The sequence below is a fragment of the Pestalotiopsis fici genome, assembly GCF_000516985.1.
Source record: "Pestalotiopsis fici W106-1 unplaced genomic scaffold PFICI_Scf_3, whole genome shotgun sequence".
NCBI classification, from domain to species: domain Eukaryota; kingdom Fungi; phylum Ascomycota; class Sordariomycetes; order Amphisphaeriales; family Sporocadaceae; genus Pestalotiopsis; species Pestalotiopsis fici.
Window position 1 is genome coordinate 4,946,014 of NW_006917093.1, and position 20,669 is coordinate 4,966,682.

Here is a 20,669-nt window from a genome sequence, read left to right on the forward strand (position 1 = left end):
GGGGGGGGGTACGGTCCGCAGAATATGCCGTTCACCTTGGACTAGAGTCGAAGATAGCTGCTCAGTAATTGAGAGCGAGCTCCAGTCTATACGTAAATCAGAACTCAAATACCTCAGTTGCAACTCTACAATACCTCCATGTCGTGCTCGACCCCACCCAATGTGGACTCTTGGAAACAGTATAATCCTCTGTTGCACAGGTTTTGCTCCACAATGAGAGACAGCTATGGATCATTTGAAAATCTATACTCTGCACTTTTTCACTCATTGCCATGCTCGTCGCCGGCGTCGTTGCTGTTGCTGCAGCACATTCGGTAGCTCATGCTCGGCCTGATTTATCACATGGCTGGTTTGACCAAGGTCACATTCAGTGCGTCGGTAATGAAGTCGGAAAACTCGGAGTGACAAGGGACAAAAGATACAGAGAGATTGGGGGTGCGCACGCTGAGAGAAAGTCACTTGGCTATTATGGTACTATTATTACCAAGAATGACCGCTGCTCCCAAATACATCGTAGACTGAGAATGCCTGCTTCCGTGTGCCTGCCTGCTTGCTTGCCTGCCAGCCATTGAAGTGCATCGCAGACTAGAAACGTATCGATATCGAACCCTGGTCATGTATGCGTTGACGGACCGGATGTCGTTGGCAAACGTACGCGCAATCAAGAGCAGCGCCCCCTTTTCCCTACACAGTAGACGATCAACATCCCTGCTGCAGACAGAAGCTTGAGAGTGTTTGGCCATATCGGAACAAATGACACAGTCTCGTACGTCTTCTACCAGTGATGGCGACAGGATGCGACCAATGAAATGTTAATGCCCGGCTCTGACAATTGCGGATTTACGGAATATACTGTGTCAAAGCAGAGCACTGGCAATAAATGTCCAGGCGTTTCACGTACTATGTATTGAAGTTGAACCATGAATATGCAGGGCCAATAGGCGAACGCGGGCAAAAGTGCTAAGCATGCGAACCGAGCAGCGAGGGATCTGCAACCCTATGATTGGCCCTTCATCGCCCAATGCAATTTGATATCTTGCACATGATGGGCAAGTCCTTCGATGCTGTCTTGATTTGACAACCCAAATAGTAAATCGATGGCTGAGTACAGGATGTACACTACCTGCCTACCCAGAAGAAGCCGGGTATCGTGCAATTGCTTGACTTCACGAGTAATTTGACGTTGATCTGTGTGCGAATCATGACAGGGGAAGACGTGGCAAGGAACGGACAAGCCCGGACTGGATTGCAAATCTCATTGCTCGTCACCAACGACATTACTATGTAACGCGCCGAGGCCAGAAGCCTTGCAAGCCTCGAGCAAAAGGTAACGTATTAGGATGTCCCATGATGAGATGGCTGGGTTTGCATACCTACAGGCTACAGCAGCAACTGTGCCTAACTAAAATACCACGCACGCCTTGCCTTTCCCACACCCATTCATTGAACATGCTCGAGAGAGTCAGGTAGCGGTACATGCACTCGATGGCGGTTCTTTCTGTTTCTACCCAGTCAATCGCGGCTGCGGCTTATTATGAACAGACACGCACTACCGGGAACGCCAGTGACGAATTTACTACTGGTCAAAAATAGATTTGGTCCATGCGATCGAACAGTGCTACTGCATCAAGTGTGTCGGCCAAAAAAGAGCTTCATGACACTTCTTTGCAACGAGGAAAGAGAATTTACAAAAAAAAAAAAAAAAAAAAAAAAAAAGGACCAATCTGCAGCGAACCGCCGAAATAGCCCAGATAGTTATGGCTCTGCTGGGCAATAACAAGATAGGATAGTACTACAATAGAAATCAAACACGCCATCTTCCTCGGCCATCATTTTGTTATTCATTTACATTGACCCGAGAAACCATTAATCAGTAATCCGTCATCGTGTATTCCGCGGACAAGGTGATTGATTTATTATGACCCTGGCATGAGAAATCCTTTCATATGCCTGGGTATCCCGCCCAAGCGCCTCAAAATGTCAGCCCACTTATTTTCCCGAGTGTCATCTCGGCGGTGAAAGTACCTGTTGACCACCGCCCTGCTGATGCGTTACATTACCAACCGGACATGACACGATGCCTTCAATTTCTGCACACTATGCTCCAAAGAATTGTAGTCGAGAGAACAGCTGGCCGTCTCGTGATGTCCGTCTGTCAACTGTGCAGTAAGCACCGAATGTACAAGTGATGTATATTTGCAACAAGTGCAATCATGGCACGTAGCACCAGATTAAGCACAAATGATGATGAGTTCTACGTACTTGGCAGACTGGGCAGTACCTAGAATGCTGAGCACTACCGCATACAGTATTTCCGTACCTCCTGCCCAGTGCTATGAATGATTGAATCCTGACAATTCGTGTCAGGCGGCGTATCGTATCATACTGTGTTAGGTAGCCGGCGAATTTGCCAATGTTGCAAAACTCGTCGACGTCGTCTTTCCGCTCTCAGTCCTATCCGTCAATCTCTACTCATTCTGGGCATCTTTTTGAGGTAATTTTTCTCATTTTGGTTCGTGACCCTTCTTCTCCTTCTACTTTTCTTCCCATCTTCCTTCCTCACTTCCTCTCCCCAAGTCCTGAACACGCGCATGTCCCATACTGTACATAGTACACCCGGTCGTCAACCAGCGTCGTCGAGATAGGCCCGATCCATCAGACATAGTCGTTTCATTGTCTAGGAGGGACCCCTGAACTATTTGGGAGCAAGACCATAACTGTTGAGACGCGTGACGTACGTACCTATTTCCCTTGTGGAACGACCCATACATAACCCATTTCTGTATGGCCTAAAAGCCAGTGGGTAACTGTCTTCTGCTCATGCTCCATACTGGGATCGCGTTGGATGCAATCCTTTCTGCCGCACTGCCGCACGCACCACCATTACACACATGCACACACACCCTTTCTTTGCTTCTTCTCTATTTTCCCTTTTTGACATAGGGCCCTTCTTTTCCTGCTTACATATGCCCATGAGCGTTACGTACCTGTACAAGCGCGCTGTTCATTCTGCCTGCCTGCCTGTCTGTCTGCTGTTCGGGCTTGCCTGAGCTATCTGTCTGGTTGTATGGTCTGTGAACCCCCCTCGTCGTCTCCTTCCCTCTTGCCACCTGCCTCTGCTAAATCCCAGCACTGCTTGAATGGTGGCCCAAGTGGCCAAGGTGTGCGTGCCAGTTGTTGATGGACAGCGACGGGTCCGTCTTGTTTCCAGCGCTGTTCTCTCGGCATTTGTGCATAACTTTTGCATCATTATCCTGCTGCTCCTCGCATGTCCATGCCCATCCTAGCATCCCAGGCAAGCCAAGTGGTTCCACTTTCCCATCTTGCATCCCGCTAAATAGAAGAGAGAGAAGAAAAAAAAAAAGCCCGCAGCTTTGCAGAACGGAGACTGACGGAATCCACTTAGCCGATAAACGGTTCTTTGACAGCACCTCGACTCGTGGCCCACCTTGCCGCCCGAAAGTTTCGATACATTTGCTTTTCACTATGACACGTTAACCGCATCGGGCCACCGCCTTGCACCAGACCTGAACCCTCGTCGCGTTGTCACTGTACATCGTACATTACTGTAGACAAGGCAAAACAGAAAAAAAAAAATAAAGGACATAAGATAATTATCCCAAATCCAAACCAATTTTGGAGAGAGAATATCCTGGCCAAGGAACAAGTCAAAAGCTAGCCCCTCCTAGAGCCTAGAAATTTTTTCTTCTCGACTGCCCGAAAGGAGGCAAGCTGTTTCGTTCGTTCAAGAAAAATAGAAAAGAAGTCGGCATCGCTTTTTCAAGAGGGATCCATTTCTCCACTTTACAAACAACTCCTTTCACCTTTTTTTTTTCGGACCCCATCAGCAAAGCAGCACGGCTGTCGACGAGTCCCACGTCGTCAAACCCCCCCGTTCACGGCTCAAGCCTTTGGTCGCCGTTGCTGATTTTCCATCACCCCTCCTCCGTCCCAAGCAAGCCACCCGCATACCTGCCTGCTAGGTTATACTGCGAACCCGGTTCTGGTCATTGGAGCATCGTCCATTGACTTCCGCCCACCCAGGATCCATCCGGTCCCCAATTCTACCCCAAAACCAGCACCATCCGTTCCCCTCATCGTCTCAAGAATTTTTTTATTTTCTTGAGACTATCACGAGTTTTTGCGTCTACAGCACCAATTCGCGTCATCAACACTAAGCACCCATCTCTGCACTGGCGGGCATTCAAGTTACCTCGTGTCAGGTAGTAGTGGAGGACTTTTTCTGGACTTTTACCTTCCTGTAATCCATCCTTCCCGGGTCCCATATCCCAAATCCCCGCCAACTACAAACGTCAAACAAAATCGCGTCTCGTGCGTGTTGTTGTCTCGACGCGCCTCGCACCAGTTCTTCTGCGATTTCCCTCTAGCCAACAACGATTGTGTGTGTGCCTGCATAATCAAGACGAGCGACTCGAATTCTTGTCTGATTCTTTCTGTCAGACATCAATTTAGACCCCTTGTTTCTTTTCACGCTCCCGTGGATCTCATCTTCGCCTTGTTGACTCTCCAGTCCTTGCGCGTCGACATCTTCGGCTTCACCCAACCATTGCGTTTCCTTGGGTTATGGACGGCTCCCAGTACCACTCTAATGTCATAGGCACATCAGCACCTAGCTATCATCCGTCGCCAGCAGCAATCTCGCCTCACCAACTCCAGAACGGTCACCTTCCGCCGCACACGCTCCCCCCTCTGCAACCTCACAATCCAGCCATGCAGTCCGTGTACAACAGCCACCCGCACACGCCGCGCACCCCAGGCACCTCAAACCCCCCTACGCCTACCAACATGAGCAACTACCCTCCCCCGCCTCAGAACAACCAACGCGGTGGTTATCAGCAAATGATGCCGAACCCATACCCTCACCAGGGCTATGCTACTTCGGCGTCCATGATGCCCCAGTCCTCGGTAGCAGCATCGCACCCGCAACCCATTGCCCCTGCACCCGCGAGTCGACCTCCGGTGCTTCGGCCCATGCCTGCTGGCGGTGTCATGCCCCAGTCCGGCTTGTCCTCGCCGTATGGCCAGAGCCCGCTCATGCCTCACCAGCCGTCTATTCTGCAAGAGACTGAGCAGCCTACCCATGTCGTCGGCTCTCAGGGACGCCGTGGCATTTTGCCCAGCGCGCCTGGAAGACCTGCCGCCCCGACAGGGCCCGGATCTGCCAAGAGCACCGTGATTCCCCAGAAAGATGCCGACGGCAAATTCCCGTGTCCTCACTGCACCAAAACGTACCTGCACGCCAAGCACCTGAAGCGCCATCTTCTGCGCCGTAAGTATCCACAGTTTTTATGCTGCTAGAAACCTTGCTGACAAGGCTCTCGTAGACACCGGTGATCGCCCTTACATGTGTGTTCTTTGCCGGGATACCTTCTCTCGTAGTGATATTCTCAAGCGCCACTTCCAAAAGTGCTCGATTCGACGAGGAAACCCCACCGGCGCCAGTCACTTGTCCCATCCATCGGCTCACGTGAAGAAGCACCAGGCAGCACAAGCCAAGGCCGCTGCAGAGGGTGAGCTTAACCAAATGAACGGTATCAACAACATGCAAGGTGATGGTGTCGTTCATCCTTTCGGCATGGTCCCCATGGCCGACGGATTGACAAACATGAGCAACGAGCAGAGCCAGCTGTCAAGATCCAGCAGCATTAGTCGCATGGACGACAACCGTGACAGACGCAGCATGACTGGCGGTGGATCCGTCTATGGTGGCGGCGACGTCCAGAACTCCATGGCCTCCAACATTAACCCTCAGTTGGCCAACTACAGCATGCCTCAGGGCCAGAATGGCATGCAAATGTTTGCAGGATCAAACTCAAACCAACAGAACCTTGATTGGTCCATGTTCCAGGCTGGTGCGCAAGATACCTACGCAAATTCGTTTCAACCTCCTAATCTTGGGCAGACGCAGGTCGGAACGAAAACAGAACATCATAATTCAGATGCCGAGAGAGCAGCCGCCGTGACCGATGCAAACGACCGATCGCTTTTCTTTTCCAATTGGGACACAAGTTCGACGATACATGATCCCTACCAACACATTTCGACCCAAATTCACGGCTTCTTCCACCCCCCGGGTACGGTCGTCACGTCGCAGACGGCTGGCATCACCAACTTTTACTCGCCAGCAAATATCAAAGATTTCCTCGAGCAATATAGCCATTATCATTGCCACTTCTCTTTTCTCCATATTCCAACATTCCGCATTTTGGAAGCATACACTGGCCTTCTCGCCAGTATGTGCTGCATTGGAGCCTGTTACTCGGCCCATGTCTCGCCCAATCAAGTTCGTGAGGTTATGAATTTCTTGAAGATAGCCTTGGAGCGAGACTCAAACCTGTTCTCTGGTAACGCTAATGGAGACAACAAAGCCACCGATGTCGCATCCGACAATGAGCACAGGGCACTGGAGAAGTTACAGGCCCTCGTTCTCTTGTCTCAACTATTGGTTTGGAATGGCACTCCGTTCCAACGGGAGAGCGCTAGGAGACTGTTTCCGCAGGTCGCCGATCTTTCGCGCAGATTTGGCCTGTTGCAAGTTTCCTCGCCGCCCGGGCTCTACAGCGTTCTTCATCAGCCGAACCTGGCGCTACAGAACATTAGCCCAGGAAATTTTGATTGGAGCCTGTGGATCCGCCAGGAGGGCCGTATTCGACTGATGCACATGTTGTACTTGTCTGATGTCGCGTACGGGCTTTACTTCAATTTGGATGCTCAATTCGACAGCTCGGAGATGCAAATCCCGCTACCGGCTGATGACGCGGCCTGGGAAGCTTCAAACCCCACCGAGTGTGCCGAAGCTCTTCATCTGTATGGATCGGAGGTTGCAAAAGCCAGAAATCCCGACGGATCTCAGCGTAGCAAGCAGCCAGAACTCAGCCTCGCCATGCGTGCCCTTCTCCACGAGTCGTATCAGATCCATCCCGGAAGCACGAATTTGTACGGAAAGTTCATACTCATCCATGCTCTGCTGGCTCAAATTCGCCGTGCGCAACTCGAGGGTGCTGTTGCCAACATGAGTCGGTCTGCAACTCCGCTTTTGCAGAACGATTGGATCTTCAAGTCCGACGGCGCCGGTGGGGTGGTGAGCGCTCAGAACAGCGGACGCGCGACCCCTGTGTCTGGTCAGTCGTGCCAACTGGCCCCTCCAGTACTGAAGACTTTTGCCATTGCTCTGGACAAATTCAAGTCGAACTGGGATATGGATATGGCCATACAATTTCCTCCCTCAGTACCCAATTCCAGGCGGTACGGATTCTCCAGAGATGGTATTCATTTCTACTATCTCGCAAGGTGGCTGCTTCAGCATACTGAAGCTCAGGACCTTCGTCTACCGGCAGATCATCGGTTTGCCCGGGTCATACAGCTTCTCAAGAATGTCAAAACATGGGTATTGGAAGATGGTGCAAAGAGAGGTGAAGAGCTCGGTTCTGTGGGCGAAATTGACAACGAATTCGGCGTGGCCGATCTGACCCTCAACATGGCGGACTTGTTCAAACCTCTGCCTCAGGTGGTCAAATCGCCTCATATGCCGTCCATTAGGACCGAGATCTGATCATCGTCTTGTTTTCGCATTGGTCAAAGCGTACTGTTTCATTGCATCGTCGGCGTTGCTTGTTTTTCTCCTGTTTACAAATCATCCCTCTCACACAAAAGTTGCGATTCCCCTCGTTGCATCGGATAGCATGACGGCGGTATTGTGATCTGCATTTCCAGGGGTTGTTCAAGGTTTTGTTTTCTCTTTTTTTTTTTTCTTAGACGGGTGATTTAGTTTCTTTTCTGTGTTTTCATTTCTGCATTAGACCGTACGATTAGATAAAGGAGGAGAGTCCAGGCGAACATAGCCTCCCAAGTAGAGAAGTGGTGGTCATTACGATCATGACCGAGTCCGAATGGGACCCAACTGGTAGATATGACATCCCGACGGAAAAAAAAAATGTACTTAACGTTTGGCTCGAGACTCAGGTCGTCTGGTGTGGACTATTCTTGTGGGCTGTTGATGTGAATAGAAGGACTAGTTTGACTGTGAACAACAATCCCTGATGCAAGAGCGTACTGAAATTGACTTGAAAGTGACTGGCGTGCACACTGTGAGGGGTCATATTTAGGCTGTCTCGAATTCATTGCCTTGAGGACATAGTCAACTAACTATGCGCCCCTCTGAATCGTAATTTACGATGCTTGAGGCCATTATGATTTCCTCATGTACGTAGTCTATTATCTCTCGAAAATCTAGTAGCCTATACTCAAACTTGAGAATTATTTGATATTTCGACCAACTAAATACCCGAATTTAACTTCAACTATATGTTATGACTGACGAGAACCATTTGCTTGCATGACGATGGGGCGTGGAGAGTGGCCAGGATAATGCAAACGAGCATCTGATCCTTCTAACTTGAGTGGACAGGGCATGAATAAATATATATATATATACTCCAGATTCTTAAGTGGGTGGTGGGAATACAGAAAGTATGTTCTAGAGTTTCTGATTGTTTCTCACTTGTTATGAAGAACACTGGTAATAGTACAAGTGCCACCATTTACGTCTACACGCTTGCAATTTTTACACCTCGAGAGCTCTTGTCACGCTACTTATTCTTGCATATAGATCTTAGTATCACTACCTAGTTCCCAGTCCAAGTATGCACTCTTCTCATGATTATGATACTACCCCAGTCACCATGTCATCGTACCGGCGTGCAAGTTCATCTCGATGACTGAATGAACAACCAAAGGGAAATGGCAGCACTGGAGGTATAACCAACGGTAGCAAAGGCGGCAGGGAAATAAGCTCATCAAGGTCTTCCCAATTATTTCAGGACTTGTCTCCGGGAAATGGCATGCTGTGCTTTGCGCGGTTGATATACTGACATGTATACTCCTTTGCCAATGTCGTCTTGTAAGCATATTCACGCATGGTTCCATTCTTCGAGCATGATAGCCTCCCACCAGTTTGGTGCTGGAACAAAGCACATCATGTTGTCAGTGCCCAAGCAAGGTTTCAAGACTTTGAGCATATCCAATCTCGATGTGAGAAGGTGGGATCTTGATTGATTCGCTCCGCAGCTGTCAGACGTCATATCTTGACCCCTAGTCGTAGGACTCGTGCCTGGACTTGGGTGTGCGAGCAACCTCCCCCATCCATCCCACGAGTACCTTGGAGCTGTGGAAATGCGAGCTTTAACGTTCGGAGGCAGAAGAAAGCATCGCCCATAGATTCTCGCTCGACGATCATCCGCCATTGATTGAATGAGAATGTAATGTTTGCTATGGCTAGTGGACATTACCACAAAAGGCTTTCTGCACCCTTGTGTTTCAGTGCCCTCGTTATTGTTCCCTCGAGTGCTTGGAAAATCCTTCATCTCATGTCCTCCTATCAATATATGAAGTTCGCATTCTATCCCGAGCAAGCACAATACTAGAGGCTGTTTGGCACTCATGTCCTGGAGAATGGGAGGGGGAAAAACAGTCGTGAGAACCCCTCTCATGGAGGCTTATTCAGACGCAATAAACCTTGTTGTTACCGTGCCTCAACAATGCAGCAAAAATGAAGGTGGCTAGCCTGGTCTGACGTTGGTATGTAGCCCGAATTCTGGCTCGCAGGTTTAAATCATAGAGCCATGAAATATCACGAGAGGGACCCTCCACTCGTTGTCCCGTGGCGGCGGTAGTAGGTCCTCTTGGCACATGGCTGCAATGTGAGAGTGGCGCACACCATGATCGGAACAATAACGACCATGTCACCATCCCCAGCCCAATCACATACACATACCGTGCCTGGCTTAATTCAAGCGCATTGGTCGAGCGCTCGGAGTCTCTTCGTCATAAAGGTCTTGGTCATGTGCAACTGGGAGCCGACCCAAACTTGGCCGGTTGCACGTACTGATTTGAGTAGCCAACTATACGCATCCGTCATTGTATCGTAGAGTCCAAGTTCGACTCTTTAGGCTCGCAGGGTAAGGACAAGCGAGTTTCGAACAAAGGCGGCGAAAGATTAGAGAAGAAAAGACTTAAGAATAAAAGAAAGAATAGGATGAAACGTTTATAAAAGAGAAGCAACCGTCATGGAAAAGCTCACGACTACAGCAGGTGTCGAGCGAACCCCTTGTATGTGTGGCGCCTTGAAGTGCATGCAGCATACAGCATGTAGGTAGCACGACAAGGGGAGATGGGCTGTCGCTATTGGTTCCATGGCTCAATTCAGTGATTCATCACGTCGACTGGCAACCGAGAGCTGACACAAGCCTTTTTGGGGAGAAAGAATTAATACATTTTTGCTTCTGTGGCTGGGAGAATAGATATCAGTTGTTTCTTTTCTTTTACATCTGCTATCAGAAAAACATGCCGTTCTACCGAGAAAATAGACGACAAATTTGGTCTCTGAGTAGCAATGAGAATATAGCCGTTGGCAGTATGTGACAGGGAAGAAAGTGCGTGGTGGCACATGATGAGAACGTGGTGAGACGCGTGGTACTCGGGACGTGTGACCGGTCTTACACCGCTTTCCGGCCTGGCGGGCGTGGGTCTCTCGGCGGGGATCCATTGGAGTGATGGATATGGAGAGTAGCCAGGATAGGAGGATGATAGGTAGTCATCACATCTGCCTCTCCTTCAAATTTCTGTGCAGCTCTCTGGTTTCGGCCCTGATCAGAGAGCCAGCGCAGCGGCTCGCCATGCTCACCGATCTTTGCCCTTGTCGACGGCGATAATCCTCGGGGCCAGCTGGCTTAAGGCGGCCTTGTCCTCGTCTGTGGGCTTCAGACCAAATTTCTCCTCGGCGCGGTCGGAGAGCTGCAGACCGATGAAGCCCCAGGCGAGAATGCCAATGCCCACGCCTATGCGGGTGCGAGGCGAGAGGTTCCGGTAGGACCTATAGTAGTAGCACGTAGTGTCAGGGTCAAGTTCCAACGGCTCACTCAGCATAGAAGCAACATGCAATAGTTTGAAGGAAAGAAAAGAGTCGCTAGAAGAAAGCAAGAAGGCATGACCCCTGGACACGACCTTCTAGAAAGCTGTAAGGGACACGGCACTCACTGGAGTAGCGACATGTGTACAGAGTAGTAAGATGATGCGGTGACTAGGTAGTAGGCAGGCAAGCAAGTAGACAGTCAGGCGGGCAGACTAGGTAGAGTTAGTGGTTTTTTTTCCCTCTCGTTTCCCCTGCCTTTCCTTATTCCCTACCCGTCCGAGTGGATTCGAGATGCGTTGTTCGCACGTGGTTCGCGGCCCAAAGTTGGGATGGATTGGATGTGCGAGGATAAGGGAAAAAAAAAAAAATAATCTACCAAAAAAAATCTACCGCCTGGACTAGTACCTGATGAACATTTTTCGGGGGGCGAGGAGGGGGGAGAACAAGCCAAGGATGAGACTGCATTTGTTGGAAGGCTGGTAGGTAGGTAGCAGGTAGGTAGGGTGGTACGGTAAAATAGTACGTTCCGTAGTTTGACCTTCTTTCCACTACAGAGTACATACACTATCATTCCCTAGGCGGGGCTGGCTCAATCCTGTCGCTCGTGGTGCTCCCGATTAGGCATGTAGCTTGGTGACAGCACCAATTTGTCGGTGTGACATGAGAAACTTTTTTTTTTTTTTTTCCTTACCGCGATGCCGGGTTGGATCCCGGAACACGGGTATGTTCACTAGTGCTTTTGCTTGAACAGGGCAATCCCTAGCGACCGCCGACTAGAGAATATCCATTTGTGGGAGTATTGGAAGCATTGATGGGCTGTCAACGGAAGCAGATGAACTTCTCATGCGTGTGGGTTCCATCTAGGAGGAAGAACCATACCAGCTATCTGGATTCCATATTTCAACTTTAGCCTCGCTGCTTTTTTCTGTCTGTATGCTTTCAAAGCAGAGTTAGATCTAAATCCAATGCGGGCAATAAGAAGATCATCATGTACGTGCGACTCACTCGTCTCCACGGTAAGGGACAACAAGCAAGCAAGCAAGCAGGAAGAGAGGAGTATTTACGTGGTACACATGGTACATATGGCGTCAGTTACCGACAATTCGTTCCAGAGCTCCACGCACGCATGTCTGAACTGGCGGAGATCATTGATCGTCGTCTATACCTTGTATACTAACTACTCAGTAGTTTAGTTAGTACTTGCATGGATAGTACCTACTTTGTGTGTGTGTCTCTCGAGTCCATACATAGTAGACCAACCATGGATAAGAGTGATTACATTTCTGTTTGATGAAGAATCAAAACGAATCAAATGCGGGCACTATGTTTTGCTAAGGAGTCCTCCCGCTGATTGCAGCTGCTTACCACCTTGTCTCGTGTGTACGTAAGTTAGTTGACAACAAACATTGCAAATTGCAGCCTCGTTGACCAGGGGGGGAACAGGATGAATGGAAAACATTGAGCAATGCCAGCCCACATGCCATTCGAGTACTTAGTTTGAGAAGTACATGGCTTCCTTCCTGGTAACGGGCAATGATCTTATCACAAATTTACACGTACCTTACCACGTGAACATAGACTCTCCCTTGCCTCTCTCTGCCCAACTCTGAAGTGACTGGTTGCATGTGGCTGGATAGACTCTGGAGTCCACGTCGGTTCTCGCATTTGGACAAATTTAGAAAACTTCATGTATGAACTCATGTACGTACATTATTCATACATTCAACGTGGGTGTTGGAGGCATTACATGGACTGTAACCTTAGCCTTGAGATATCTTACACATTTCCTTTGCAGCTAATTGTCCTTGGGGCCTTGGCTTGCGCTACCCACTGATGCCACCAACTAAAAAGTACATACTAACTACACTAACATTCCCAAGTGTGCCAGTCCCCAGGATACCTACATGCCCTAAAAAAGACAGTCCAAGTAAGGTACCTTCAAGGTTGCCATGCACCCTCTTTACGCTACCTTGGACTTACCGCTTGACCGCTTCCCCCCTCTCCGCCAATCTCGAACTGCATGTTTCCCCATCCTGCTGGGTGCTGGTTGGGCCTCTTTCTCTCTCTTTAAATTTTTTTTTCTTTCCCTTTTCTCCATTTCTTCCAATTCTTCCGTGCGTTTTCGTTGCTTCTTGAGCAAAGCAAAGGCGGACGGACCCCTGCCGGCGCCTGGATCGATCCCAGCCAAGCAAGATCAAGCCCCATGCGTGTCTCACTCTCACCGATACTTGGTCGTTTTGCCTTTGGCTCGCACAGGCTCGTTGCAGAACGAGCATTGCTGATGCATCTCCCAACTGCACGGCCAATCTCGAGCTTACCTCACGGCAGCACCTAAAACCAGTCATTCGGCTCTCCAATGACAATCACGGACAAGGCATCCACCGTCTTGCGTCTGGTGCCCATCGGATCACCCGCCGCCCTCGTCTTCGTTGTTGTCGTTGCTGTTGTCGGTGCGTCCTGTCCAGGTAGTAGTAGTCTGTTGTAAGGTATGTAGCAATAGTATTATTATTAGTAGACACCCAAGTCGGAAAAAAAAAGAAAAAAAAAAGTCTCAATGGCCCAAAGTACATATACCGACCTCATCAGCCCGCCACTCTTGCCTGCCTCACTCCTCGCTTGAAATCTGATTCTGAGCTGACGGGATCCTCTCAGGTGACGACGACGACGAAGACTTGTTTCTGTGGTGGTTTGTTCCGTGTTTATTCTATTGTTTCTATTGCACATAAGTAAAGAGGGAAGGATCCGCGAAAAAGGGTATTTGTTTGTTCTCTTGGGGCTGCCTCTCCTCCACTTGTACTACTTCCCTCGCGGTCGGATCTACTTAATACTACCTTCCGCCCGGACCGACTCCATTTTCGGACGGACGACTATATCGCAGCCCGCCCAGAACCCGTTTCGTCTACGGGACCTTGCTGCTCGGGCTACCGCCAACCTTTTCGATGGACGCCTTACCCGTTGAGCTTTTGAGGCTCATCTTTGGCTACTGTGACCGGCAATCCGCCAGGCATCTGCGCGAGGCCAACAGGACCCTGGCCAATGTCGGTTACGAGTATATGCTGTCGCCGCGCTTCACTGTCCTTGCCTACCGGGATGATGTCGACCGCCTGCGCAATATTGCCCTGCACCCGCAGCTGAGGGGCAGCATTGACTCGATTGTCATCAATCTCTCTGACGTCGACGATTATGACGCGAGACACGCCGCATGGTTGCAACACTTTATCCAATTACCGGAAGACCGTCAACTAACCCTGAGCAGTGCCTGGAATGAATATCCAAAGATTGCCGAGAACCGGAAGAAACTGGCCCAGTTCCATACGAGGGCCGACGACCTGCGAGAAGCGCTCGCCGCCCTTCCCAATCTGAAGTCAGTGTCTGTTACCTTCACCGAGTGTCCCGTCGACAATGCCGTTCTGCGCGACGTCTACGGTGTGCCGAGCTGCCGAAGGATGAACCGCGCCACCGCATACGAGAACCTCAACGCCATCGTCGCAGCCTTGAACGGGCTGCCACTGACCTCGCTATCCATTGACTGGTTTCCCTTGGAGATGCTGAAAACGCCCGTCCACCGGAGACACTGGTTCACACACTCACGCTCGTTCAAGAGCCTCTCTCGGTTCGACCTGACGCTGGACCCGTCTGGATTGCAAGGGCCTGCAGCTGCCATGAAGGCCGTGAATGGCCTTGGGTTTGTCTTGCAGCAGGCGGCAAATGCCCGCACCCTGAGGGTTGCATTTCACCCATACTCGAGCCCGGATTCGAAATTTGCCATCAACTTTAGGGAAATGCTCAATGGGTTTGTCTTTCCGGAATTGGAGGATTTGACCCTGGTGGGCATGTCCTGTGAGGAGCGAGATCTCAAGACTTTCATCTCACAGCATCGCGCGACCCTGCAGCGTCTGCGCCTAGGCGGCCGTGGACTGGCCAAACCCTATCAAGCGTCACTCGGCGGCATGCATCTGCGTGAAGGAACGCTGAAGTCACTCTTCGTGGGGCTACGGTCTCAGCTTACAAAACTCGAGCGTGTGCATCTCGAGGGCATCTTTGAGTGCGAAGGACAGTACGAAACATACAACTTCTATCCTCTGACAAACGAGGACTGGGAGGAGGTGCCCCGGCCAAGCTGGGTGCACTCATCCCGTGAGACTATTAGCTGCCTTCCCTTTGAACAGTTCCTTACGGCAGGCCGACCATATCCTGGGAACATGTTCGGTCAACAGAACAACAACTAAAAGGGAGTTGCATTTACGGCGCATATTTTTGCATTTCTTGGCCTTTTTTTTTCTCCTGCTTTTTCTACACGTATAGATTGTCGAGGCACACGCCGATGACGAAACAGCATTTACTGGAATGGCTTCTGGCGTTTCTTTGGGATGGAGCATCACCTCAATTCGCAGCTACATATACACACACACACACATTGGATGATATGTTTGGGATAGTACGATAGTATGTAATTAATAACTGCAACGGTTACGAAAATGAGGTTGTTTTCCTATGTCATTGTTGCTCTATTTCTTGGAACACAGCACTTTAGTGCGTGGGGAAAGCTGGTTTGTGTACGCACTCCAAAAGGTGCATTACCGGTCAGAAATCAGGTTAGTAGCGCACGAAGTGGCAAAAACCATCGTCACAGCGCGTGAACTCGGCTACATGGCACAGCTTTTGAGCCAGGAAACAGGATTGGTTGCGACGGATGATATCAGATAAGCGAGCAGCAGCAGCAATACATTCAGAGAATGAAGACTGTATCGAAGCAATTATATAACCTTGGATCCTCTGCAATGTGCAATTTTTGTCGTGACTATAATCAATCAATCAACCCAATCTACACTTAAACCCCCTCAACACATAAAATCATCACAGAAGCCCCCTGCTTCTTGTCGCCTCACACAACAACAACAACAATCCACAATGGAAGCCTGGCAATCCGTCCTCGTTTCTCTAGTCATAGTTTGCACCATCTTGGCCGGTGGCTATGTTGCTTACGAGCAGGGCATGTTTGACCCGCTGATTGAAAAGATTGGGTACGCCTCACATGGACTAGACTACTGTAATTGTTACAACTTACAGTGGCTTGTCACTCGTCCATCTACTAGTTTCTGACATTGGCAATATTGGGTACTAATTGAAAATCTCCGATTTGCAGTGTCATGATGTTCAAGGCTAAGGCTGAAGCCGAGAAGGAGAAGTACCAAGCCCAAGGGCTCAAGGCCGGCGAGGACTTTGTCGACGGTAAGCAGCCGCAGGCCCCTTTCACGTTCCATTTCCCTGTGATCTCCAAAGAGAACTTCCCGATGCAGGAACCTTCAAAAGTGCTGTATTCGTTAAACGAAATAAAGAGAATTGCTAGCTAATAATCGGGCTGTTTTTTCCCCCCTCGATTGCAGATCAGCTCAAAGGCAATAAGCAAGCGCGCGATGTCATTTCGGGCGTAGGTCCCATCGGAGGCTTAAAGAAGGAGTTGTAATAATTTTCACGTGTGAGACCATGCTGTTATACGGACAACGGCAGGCGGCGGCGGCGGCGGCTACCTTCAATGCTTGCATATGGAGCAAAAGACCCAAGGAAGTGTCGTTTTCTTTTTAACGTTTGAGAGAAGTCAAATATCAGTCGAGGCATGCTTTTGCTCCATATGCAAGCATTGAAGGAAAACCTTCAGACTCGAGACTAAGAAAGCACCAGGGGGTGGTGGTTGGCACAGCCAATCCAAATCCAGGGTCCTGTTCGCTCTCTTTCTTAAGGCTGGCGGCCGTTCGTTCGTGTCCGACTCGATCCAGTCCAGTACCTACCAGCTACGCACTATGGTATACGAACCCCACCCGTTACATTAATTAGCAGCTTGGAAAGCTGGAGTGCATTACATCGGTGGCGTTGGCATTGCCCGCTGGTCATTCATGGAACATCTTTCCACTTTCTCTCTCGGAATTTTGTAGAAATAAATGCAGCATTATCTTTTTGCGAGCCATGGCATTGTTCATTATCCAAAGGAGCGAGTTTCATTGGATTCCTTACCTATCATATCAGTCATATAGAGGAAAGGCCAAAAAAAAAAAAAAAAAAAAAAAGAACTTTGATAAAAAGACGCGTTGTTTTCACCGGCGCGGCCGTCAACCTTGTGAACCTTATGCACCGTGTCTTACTCGCGGATCTCATCTCAGATGGGGGAGAGAGAAGAAGAACAAAACATTCAAGACATTATCTGCGACTATTCCATAGTGCCAGGGGTCTTTTTTTTTTTTCCCTCTCCCAAACCCCCAAATGTCTTTTAATTTCCTGCAACGGGCAGCGAAACGAGATCCATTGGGTGTCAATGTTCAGTATTACAGTATGCGTCAAAGACTGAACAGCTCACTCACAATCACTCCACTCGCCTAGTAAAAAGAACGAATCTTGTAACCAACCAATTGTGCCCACTATACAAATACAAGAACAGACTAAAAGGCAGTCGCTATTTCCGGTACGGCCCAGCCGATGGCCTTACTAGGAGGCAATTCAGTGTTTCTCTTTCATCCTTTCCCTCCCTTCCTACCTACCTCTTGTTTGTTGGGCAGAAATCCTCTTGGGGACCCCGCGGAAATGGCCCCTAGAGCAGGTACACAACATAATACAGAGAAAAAGAGACAGTCTAAAATGGACGTTCGGGGGGCGGGATCTACCACCTAGGAAGATGTGTAGTACTTGCACTAATTTTTTTTTTTTTTTAACTAATGTACCCAGATGATCCGGCTCAGGGCCAAGCAAGGAGCCGCCGGGTAGAGTTTACTGCACATATCCTGGCAATTCAGAGAGCCCATTGATGTATGTATATGTATGGGTGCGTTGCTGCTGCATGATGATAATAAGCCCGGCAACGTCAGCAGTCTGATGGGCATCGTCTGATTATTACAGCTTCGTGAAAAGAAGAAAGGACCAAAAAAAAAAAAAAGACACATCTCAAGCCAATTGGGAAATGGGACGAGTAATGTAGCACCGGTAAAGAAGACCTGTATTGGGAGGAGGAAACCAATCAGACTCGACCCGGCGCGGAACATGTTGAGAGTACTGTCTCAGATAGCTACGTGCCCACCAATGTATGTAAACATGTGCCACCACCAATGAATTGGCTTTGGCGGCTTGATTTGACTTGGCTTCAACCATCAGCCACGGACCTGGCAAAGCACGTTGAGCAAAAAAGCTTTCATTCCTTTACAATGGGTCGAGGGGTCTGGTCTGGTCCGTTCTGGTTTTCTTTTGCCAACGTGGAATGATCTCCCCAGGTTGACGATCACATTCAGCTCTGCTGGGCCCGGTCTCGAACCTTTTGGATCCCCATGCCATCTGAGATTCTGGAGTGAAGTGCCGGGATCAGGATTCATGGGAGACGCACATCACCTCGTCCTGCGTTACGCACCAGCCCAACACATAACCCACATAGTATACGCAGTAGAATACTAAGTTTTACCAACTGCACCTGTGAACAATGCTTCCAAAAAAGACCGAGACTTGCCTAACATTCTACATATGTAATGAGGATACTTTTGCACATTACCCAACTTTCCCCACGTCTGAGCTAGACAGTAGAACGCGTCGTTCAAAGACGATGCACCCGCCGTCCCACCCGCCTCTCGGCAGGCGCCTCTTTCCCTGTGCTGCTGCTGCTGCTGCTGCAAGTGTCCATGCGTCAGGCGTTCATCTGGCAGCAACTTGGCTAGTCCTGCGAACTATCGTGAGCAAGCCCCGAACAGTACGTGCCAAGCTTTCATGCACGGCGAGAGGGAGATGGGGGAAACAGATAAAGGCAGGGCGGCAGAGGGGGTTTATTTTATTTTTATATTTTTTTATTATTTTTAATAAGGTTCGGTATTGAGCATATGTACAAATCTGGTCATGTATGAATCCAAGATGGAATGCAGAAATAAGAGGTGGATTTTGTACTCGACTTACACAGGGCAAATGATACACTAGACGGGACTGATTGAAAGTGGATCTCGACGACGAAACACTTGCCAGGAGCAGCGAAATGGGAAATACTAACACCTACCCGGCGTACCGGAGAAGAGCATCATGAGATCACACAAAATTGACCGACTGGACTGCTGGCCAACCGGAGGCGGCGGCAATGATGACAGCTTCTGTTGGCCGTGCTCCAAGCATCGATAGACAATGGGCGCGTGCTTTGCCTGAAAAAAAAAAAAAGGGAAAAAAAAAAAAAAAAAGAGGCCCTTCTATGGTGGAGCAATAAGTTGGCAGTTTTCCCAGCTTCATGGGACATCCTGGATGATATCGACTAGGTGCAAAGCTTCCGAGTATTTTGTACCCGCGCTGGTGAAGTGTAAGTTATAGTAATACAAAACGTTGGTAGAATTTCAAGACGGTGACGAATATAGAGAATTGACAGCCCTGCTAGACATGGGGGCTCATCCGTTTTTTTTCTCCTTCTCTGTCTCTCTATCTTTGACAGTGATCTCGTCTTCTCTCGAGTAATCAATCCTCTCACTCCTCATTAACACAAGCAAACATAGTTGTGCAAACCCGCGGGAGGGTCAATCAAAAGAAGCAGCCGAAGCAGCAGCAACAGCAACAGCAACAGCAACAACAACAGCAGCAGCAGTATATTGCTTTTTCACTTCATCTGCACTCGGCCACGGGCGTTCCTGGATCTCTATCTGACACAAGTTCATCTCGAAAGAGTCGCGCCCCCTCCTCGCCGTGCGCCATCTCAGCCCGAACTAGCCTACCACAATCGAGCCCGGTCAGATTTGCACAGGCACATTTCGGCCCCCCGCATTACGCCGCCGGCAAGCTCAAATCACTTGCAATTTCCAGACATTGTTCGTTTTTCTTGCTGTTATCTTGGCCCCGGCATTTCAAGAAACGACAAGTCTGGAAAAGTACTGGTTTGGCTGACAAGTACGCCAAGGAGGAAGAGAGAGAGACGAGTAGGATACCAAAGGACTGGAGACCCCGTTATTCCTAAAGCGATTCTTTTGCACGTTTGATCAGCCCGTACCTTAATTCTAGGGCTTTCGTGCCTGGATTGGGGACCAAATATCTTGGCTCTCTTTCTTTCTTTTCTTTTTCTTTTCTCTTCAATTAGAGCCCCATAGCTCGGGCTCAAAGCCTTCGTACCTACACTGGGGTACAAGCACTAGGAAGTACTACACTACAACAACAACCGTCCCATCCATCCATCACATCCCATCCTATCCGAGGAGAGAGGTCTGCAGACTTGATCACTGCAGCCAGCAGAAGCAGCTTATTACAGTAGCAGCAGCACAAGACTTTTACTACAGTATCTACACACCATCTTGCTTTTGGACCCGCCTGTCCTGCTGCTACTGCTGCTTGGCCCTCCATTGGCAGCGGTATCCGATCCGTCCCTTTTTTTTCTTCTTCCTCTTTCCCCTCCCCTTCCCCTACCTAGTTTCTTGTTGCTCATCATACCCAATTACACCACCCCCTGGCCCCATCCCCTCGGCGGCAGCACTGCATCATACACACCACCATACTGGCACTCTCCGGTGTCATATGTGGGTTCTGCATGTGCTAAACTTGCGGAAGCCTTGAGAGCTTGCTGAAAGAAAGAGAGCCAGCCACACTGCATTGCGTCTCTCGTTGCGCCTTTCAAGGTAACATTGCCGCAGGGGCCTAATTACTTACTTTTACTTGACTGGTCGCCTGCCGGGGACGTTGGGATAACTCAGCGAAAGAGAGAGAAGAGAGAGCGAAGTCAAGTAGGTACTTCGTACATTTACATTAC

The 20,669-nt window shown here is 49.4% G+C and overlaps 4 protein-coding genes across 4 annotated transcripts; 3 read left to right on the forward strand and 1 right to left on the reverse strand.

The window, feature by feature from the left end:
• Positions 1–4,584: 4,584 nt before the first annotated feature.
• PFICI_05630 (uncharacterized protein) lies at positions 4,585–7,573 on the forward strand (the record flags this gene model as incomplete). The annotated part of the gene is made up of 2 exons (XM_007834211.1): positions 4,585–5,290; positions 5,346–7,573. 2 exons carry the CDS (start codon positions 4,585–4,587, stop codon positions 7,571–7,573), a joined length of 2,934 nt encoding a protein of 977 aa, XP_007832402.1.
• A 3,125-nt stretch (positions 7,574–10,698) lies between these two features.
• On the reverse strand, positions 10,699–11,069 carry PFICI_05631 (uncharacterized protein; the record flags this gene model as incomplete). The annotated part of the gene is made up of 2 exons (XM_007834212.1): positions 10,699–10,891; positions 11,056–11,069. 2 exons carry the CDS (start codon positions 11,067–11,069, stop codon positions 10,699–10,701), a joined length of 207 nt encoding a protein of 68 aa, XP_007832403.1.
• A 2,800-nt stretch (positions 11,070–13,869) lies between these two features.
• PFICI_05632 (uncharacterized protein) lies at positions 13,870–15,159 on the forward strand (the record flags this gene model as incomplete). Its single annotated transcript, XM_007834213.1, has 1 exon — positions 13,870–15,159. The coding sequence occupies one exon, from the start codon at positions 13,870–13,872 to the stop codon at positions 15,157–15,159; it is 1,290 nt and encodes a 429-aa protein (XP_007832404.1).
• A 682-nt stretch (positions 15,160–15,841) lies between these two features.
• PFICI_05633 (uncharacterized protein) lies at positions 15,842–16,284 on the forward strand (the record flags this gene model as incomplete). The annotated part of the gene is made up of 2 exons (XM_007834214.1): positions 15,842–15,954; positions 16,077–16,284. The coding sequence occupies 2 exons, from the start codon at positions 15,842–15,844 to the stop codon at positions 16,282–16,284; spliced, it is 321 nt and encodes a 106-aa protein (XP_007832405.1).
• Positions 16,285–20,669: the final 4,385 nt, after the last annotated feature.